General features: G+C 58.0%; 1 protein-coding gene across 1 annotated transcript; it reads right to left on the reverse strand.

Moving 5' to 3' along the window:
* Positions 1 to 314: 314 nt before the first annotated feature.
* Positions 315 to 6418, reverse strand: TMEM37 (transmembrane protein 37). The gene is made up of 2 exons (XM_025429406.3): positions 6337 to 6418; positions 315 to 1170 (listed from the first exon to the last, which is right to left on the reverse strand). Exons 1-2 carry the CDS (start codon positions 6355 to 6357, stop codon positions 598 to 600), a joined length of 594 nt encoding a protein of 197 aa, XP_025285191.1. The 5' UTR covers positions 6358 to 6418; the 3' UTR covers positions 315 to 597.
* Between the last annotated feature and the right edge of the window lie 249 nt (positions 6419 to 6667).

Genomic DNA, 6667 nt, shown 5'->3' on the forward strand with positions numbered 1-6667 from the left:
TATGTACAAAAAAAAAAAAAAAAAAAAAATCAAGGGAATCCTGAATTCTGCTTCCAAGCGTGACTGAAGCTACGGCAGGGCGATGGGCCCAAAGGCCCTTTGAGCTGGTGGAAGAGAAGTCTGAGGCACTGGCTGGATATGCTTAGCTGGAGGCATGATCCACTCTGGTCAACCCCAGGAGACCCCGGGGACCCGACAGCCCCCATCCTGGCACACAGTCAATAAAACAAGTGTCAGCTGGGCAGCCAGCCGGGCACCAGTTACCCACGCTGCTTCCCAATCTATTCCCATCCCAAGAAGAAGGATTCAAGGAAAAGGTTTTAAAATATGTTACTTCTTCTAAAATCAACATCCTAACAACTTGGCTAAGCCTGTGCAGCTGGTGGCACTGAGGCACCCTGGCCTCTGGCCCTGCAGGCCAGCTGCAAAGGCCACTGGGCTGATTGTGGCCAACCACCCAAAGGTTATTGGCTAAGCAGCAGCAGTTTCAAGGTCATTGTTCCGCCTTTACCCCCACCAGAGGTCACATGTTGGAAAAGTCGAATCTTGCCCACACTTTCATGTAGAACCTGATGTCCTCGGATGTAAGCAAGAGGCCTAAAATTTCCTTGGTTGGCCCCAGGGATGGGTGATGCTGTTGATGTGAAGCCCACTGATGGCATTCAGAAAGAAGAGGAAGGAGGCTGTGAACTCGCACCAGAACATCAGGGTGAAGCCAATGAGCGTAACGTGGTTCCAGAGGAGGATCACAAAACCCAGGAGCCCTCCAGAGGAGAGGACGAAAGAGACGAGGAGGAGGACGGAGCCCATGGCCCACTTGCGCCGCGAGTGGAGGTCCTCACACACCTGGGACACCATGAGGAGCTCTAGGCCCAAAATGGCGACCACCACGGCCAAGGCGCCCACGCTGCGGGCCAGGACCATGCCCACCACCAGCCCAGGCACACGGGCTTGACTCAGGTCTCTGAAGCAGTGTGGCCCCGTCTGGTTGGAAGACGTGCAGAAGTGCCAGAGCCCAAAGAGGCGGTCTTCAGCCAGCAGCCAGTGGCCATCGCAGATGGAGACGGAGGAGAGGACCAAGGCCAGAGCAGCACACACAATGATGAGGGCCCGGATGAAGGATTCCAAGAAGGGCCGCTGGGGCCTCCTCTGGGCCAGGAGCCTCTGGGCCTGGAAGACACCAGACAGCATGTCAGGGAGGGCCCGGCTCTACCCCTCCAACCTCTGCAGGGAAAACCCTTGACCATGTCCCCGTCTTCCCAAAGCCTCATTTTCAGCTGCAGTCTCCTTGCCCACCTTTGCAGGCAGCTTCTTTCCCAACTCCTCACCTTTCAGCCGACTCACCTTTCTTGGGGAGTCCTTCCCCTATTCCACCTGCTGCGTCCTCCATTCAAGACCTAGAAGCACTGCCTGTCCAACTATTCACCAGGCACGAAAGGTTCCCTGACCTTTCTTTCTTCAATGATCTTCATGAATAAGAAATCCAAATTCTACTGACCAGCAGGTTGGCAGATCCTAGTCTGTTCTGAATTCAGAAAACTTGTCAGGCCTGGCTCGTGTGACCTTGAGCTTGCAGTACCCCCTGGGTTTCTTTGTACACACGGCAAGAATCCCAGCACTGGATTATTAGTATTCTTTTTTTTTTTTTTTAAATTAGCATTCTAATACAAGGCTACATTCCCAGTACACTTCAGTTTTACCCTCATCTCCACCCAGCGGCTTCTGCATGTTCCAGACTCCATGTTATTACCTTGTTTTCCTTGGTACTGAAAGTGGTGTTTGCACTTTGCCCTTCAGTCTTGAACCTGCACCCCTCCCAGAGTTGGCCAATCAAGATGTCTGTCTAGAAGCTTCTGGGTGTGGGGAGGCCGCTGAGCCTCTAGTTTCAGCCCTGAAGGGTGCACCTGCCCCTTTCTTCTGCCAAGCTGGGCCAGACATCCAATGAGGTGTCCCTTATCTCATAGCTGCAGGACGCCACCCAGGCATGAGTTCTATCCCCAACCATAAAGCAAAAAAAAGAAAAGCATGTCAAAGAATCAAACTCCTTACCACTACCCACAAGCCCTGCACCTTCTGCCCTGCCTCGCTCTCCAACTTCACCCCCAGCACACTCTTCCTGGCCCCCTTGCTCTGACACAGCAGCCCTCTTTCCAGACCTAAGGATAAGCCTAGAACTTTCTTCCTCAGACCTACTGGCTCCTCCACCTGAAAACTTCTTCTCCAGGTTACCTCCTTTTCTCCATTCTTCATGTCTTAATGGAAATGTCCCTTTCTCACAGAGATCTTGCCTGCCTCCCTGACCCAAACCAAACCAGGACTCCTCCCGTCAGGCGCCATTTTCTTCACTGTTCTGACCATAGTTGTACTTAGGAGGGCACGGCCTCCCAAGTAGGCACTGCTGCATCCCTGGTACATGGCACAGGTACTTGACCTGGGCATTCAGTGAGGCCCAGCGAGAGCTTGAGAAGCCACAGGAAAAATGGTCATTGCAAGCACTGTCACTTCCATCAGAAGCTCCCTTTAAATGAGTCTCCTACCTGGTCATAAATTACCCTTTACAGTGTATACAGAAGCAGCCCAGGTTACACTTCAGTTTGGGAGGCAAGCAAAGCAGGCAGCTCATGCGCAGCTCTCACTGCTGGGAAACTGAACAGGGACTATGAGGTGCACCTTATACCATGTGCAAATGGAAGCTTCCAGAGGCAAGTCGGTAACACCTCTCAGTGAGGGACAGAAAGCAAAGCCATGCTCCTGGGAGACTCCTGTGGTCAGAGCCCCAGCAGGAACATCAGGGCGCCTGCTAACCTGTCCATCGGAGCAGAAGCTACTGCTAAATCTCAGCCCCCCTACCCTCACCCCGCCCCATACACGAATAAGGACCTGGTTTGTTTTCAGCACTTCTGCCTAAGCAGGGACCTGTTTTACTCAAACCTGTGAGGTGGGGAGAGCAGGGAGCTCCACAGGGGGTGTGTAAAGAGGGAAACTATGTCATGCAGAGGTCAGATGACTTCCCCCAAGATCACTCACCTAAATCACAAAGCTTGTTCCGGCTTCCTGGACAACTGAATAATGTGCAGGGTGCGGGATGCATTCAGCCAATAAAAACTGACTAGGGCCTTCCAAGTATGGGGCATTCCTATCAGGGGCTCATTACTACTGGTGGGGAAAAGGAGTAGAGAGTACAGAGGGATGGATGCCGAGGCGGGATCAGGGCCCCAATTCACATCCCCAGACAAAAGTAGCCCAGGACCTTAGAAAGAACACTGTGGTGGAGTCGGCTGGGGTTCTCAAACTGTGACCCCCTGTTTGCTAAGCGGCCTCCAGGTGCTAAGTAGGGGGAGCAGGAGAAGCTGGGCTGGCCAGCTAGGATCACTTCCCTACTTCAACCACAACAGGTACTTCTTACCTGCTGGAGACACCGGTAGGCTAGGTGTCTGTGCTGGCTTTCATCAGAAAAAAACGGTTTTACTGCTAAGAAGCAAACTAAGGAAACCTTTGTCTACAAACCATTCAAGGCCTTTGTCTTTGGGTGCTTCTGAACCTCTGTGGCCCTGGGTTTCCCATCTACAAAATGAGAGTTAGCGACCCCTGCAGGAGAGTGGGAGCCACGAAGTTACCTGGCCAGGTTACAAGGCTCCTAGAAGTTGGTTGGTAAGGTCCTGGAATAGGAGAGCCCCAGAGGCAAGGCCCCAGTCAAGTCACAAAACACCAGAGGACCCAGGAACTAGAGAACAGGTATGCACTGTCCCTCACTCGGCCCCACCTGCCCTGGGCACAGACTGGACTTTGGCCTCCAGTCCTTCAGACATCACACTGGGATCAAAGAGGAGCCAGTTCATGTCAGTTCATTTCTTCCCCCTCCCAACTTCAAAGCTGGCTTCACTTAAACTCTCTAATCAGCAAGAAAGCTCCCAAGGATTAAGTGAGATCATGTACGGAAAGGTGCTTGGGGGCCTACTGATAATATGACAACAATAATAACGCAGACTGGAGTCTTCATTCCTAACTACGCTGCACTACACTGGAGCTGCTCTGCTGGCTGTCAGTGACAGGGCCTGAACCACCTCCTGGAGGGGCGCGGGCGGCAGTGTGGTCAGTGGAAGGCCAATGCACAAGAGGAATCAAGACTGTCTAGTCCTGCCCCTGCCTGAGGGCCTCGGGCTTGGGGACCCGGGCCAAGACACTAATCTCTTCTCCATGAAAAAAATGTTTCTCTTTTCCATCTCTAACCCCGAATGATTTCTATGAGCTATAGGACAGGGTCACTTGACACTCCTGGGCCACTGAGTCCAATCCCAAGGTCTTCTTTTTCTCTACACTCCTGGACCCCACCTGCTCCCCTCAACCCCCAGAGGCCCTGCTCACTATTCCTTCCTCACATCCCCAGCCCTCCGTCCCATACTTGCCTCTAGAATCACTGCCCACTCCGTGCAGGCCCAGGTCAGGCCCCTATCATGATCAACCAGAAGTATCTTTTTTTTTTTTTTTTAAGATTATTTATTCACCAGAAAGACAGAGGCAGAGACACAGGCAGAGGCTCCATGTAGGGAGCCCAATGTGGGACTCCATCGCGGGACTCCAGGATCAGCCCTGGGCTGAAGGGAGGCGCCCAACCGCTGAGCCACCGGGGCGTCCCAACTAGAAATATCTTGGCCAGCTTCCTGCCACCATCCCTGGAACCATAGCCCACGCCTGCCTGCACCCCCCAGCCAGCCTGCTCTTGGCTATGCGTCCTCTGGCATGCAGGTATCCCCTTTCACTGGGTTTCCTCGCCTATACATGAAGATAGGGCATCTCCCTCCCAGTGGTGGTGGGTGGGTGGGTGGGGCTGGAATGAGTTATCACAAGAGCCTAGAACAGCCCCTGGCAGGGCTTTAAGGCGCTTCTGAAGAGCAGCAACCGCAGTCAGGCAGGGACAGCCTGGGGCGCGCCCCACCCCTGGGGCAGAGCCTCGGGGCCCCGCTCGCCCCTGCCCCCTCCCGCTCCGCCACCACCGAGGCCCCCCACCTGCTGCCAGTCTTCCAGGCCCCGCACACAACGCCCCGCCCGTTAACCCAGCCTGCAGCTTTTGCACCTCTTAATTTAGCCCCCACTTCCCGATTGGTCTTCTAAATCCTTGTTTACAAGCCTCTCCGCAGCTGGACCGCGGGCTCCGGGAGGAGAGCGACCACACCCGGTCCCACCCTCCTCCCTCCCGGTCCCCTTCTCCCCAGGGGCTGTCCCGGACGCTCCCTCCTCGAGACTCCGCATTCTGGTCCCGAACAAAGAGGAGGGGCTCGCTGCGACCCGCCCCTGCTCCCCGAGCGGCCGCGCCCTGAGATGGGGTCTGGGGGTGCCCGGCGGGGAGGGTTTCTTGTTAGTAGAGTAGAAAGGGCAAGTAGGACTTGGAGTAAGAAGCCGAGCGCCGGACCTCGATTCTGTCGCTTGGCTGCCTGCGGTGGGCGGGCTACTTCCCTCCGAGCCTCAGTTATTTTGTCCATAAACTGGGTGAAAGCGCACGTAGGGGGGTCGGTGTTGGGGCAGGGGTGGAGGCTGGGCGTTTGCACCCAGAGTCAGCGCGCCTCTCTGGGCCTCTCTGGGCCTCTCTGGTCGTTAGGACGGTGGGGCCAGGAGACTCGGACCGGGCGGGCCGGGAACCGCCTCCTCGGGGAAGCGGCTGGCTCGCAGGGGACCCGGCGGTCCCGCCACCAAGTTGCCTTTGGACGGCAGCGCGCCCAGGGGACGCGGCAGGAACCGGCAGCTTTCTCCGCCAACAAAAACATCTTCTCCCAGTCTGAGACCTCGAGCCTTCGGGGGGATGCGGCTCCCTTGCCTCCCGGCAGCTTTTCTCTTAAGCATCCGCGCGCCCCGCGAGTGGGTCCCCGCCCCGGCACCCCAGAAGCGTCTGGGAGACGGTGTTTCTAGCCCTTGCCCAGAAAGTTCTTCTGGCAAATCCTCACCTTACATAAGACAAGCCTCCCTTTTGCAAGTGGACTGTGTCCATCCTCCACCCCGGACGAGCCTCTCCTTCTTAAAAAGGAGGGACCCCCCATGGTTACTGGGGACCCCAAAGAGAAGCAGAAAAATGCCCCCTAAGAAGCTTGGGAGCCACGGCCGCGAGCAGAGGCCCTAGGAGACCGCGCGCAGGGGGCCCTGGGGTCGGGGAGCGGGCTCCCCCAAGTTGCTTCCCGCCCACTTTCCTCCGCACCCCGCAAGCTTGCAACCGAGGGCGGGCACCACGGGGCACTGGGCCCCCGCGCGCCCACCCCGCCGCGGCTGGGCCGGGCTCCGCGCGCAAAGTCCGCTCCCGCCTCCCGAGGGGCGCAGCCCGCGCGGCGCCGCGGGGCCCCGGGTTACCTGCACGGCGATGGCCGTCATGCTGCGCCCGCCCCGGCCGCGCTCCGGCCCGCGCCCTCCAGCGGCTCTGCGGCGGCCGCGCCAGCTCGGGGCCCGGACCTCTCCCCGGGGGCGGGGCGGGGAGGCGGGGGGCGGGGCGGGGCGGGGCGGGGCGGGGCGGGGGGCGACCCGAGCGGAGCCGGGGAGCCCGGGAGCCCGGGGCGGGCGCGGCTCGCTTTACGCTGAGTCAGCGCGGGCGGCGCGGAGGAGCCCCGGGCAGGGGCGGGGAGGGAGGGCGCGGGACGGGGTGGGGGGGCAGGGTCCCCCGGGGCCGAGGGCGGAGGACCCGCGG

The sequence above is a fragment of the Canis lupus genome, chromosome 19 (assembly GCF_003254725.2).
Source record: "Canis lupus dingo isolate Sandy chromosome 19, ASM325472v2, whole genome shotgun sequence".
Classification (NCBI taxonomy): Eukaryota; Metazoa; Chordata; class Mammalia; order Carnivora; family Canidae; genus Canis; species Canis lupus.

What these genes read in the sequence shown, in the direction of transcription:
- TMEM37 (XM_025429406.3), bottom strand. Translation starts at nt 6,357, where the DNA reads ATGACGGCCATCGCCGTGCAG. An exon ending in TGACGGCCATCGCCGTGCAG is followed by an intron (nt 1,171 to 6,336) that starts GTAACCCGGGGC and finishes GGTGTCTTCCAG; the next exon opens with GCCCAGAGGCTCCTGGCCCA.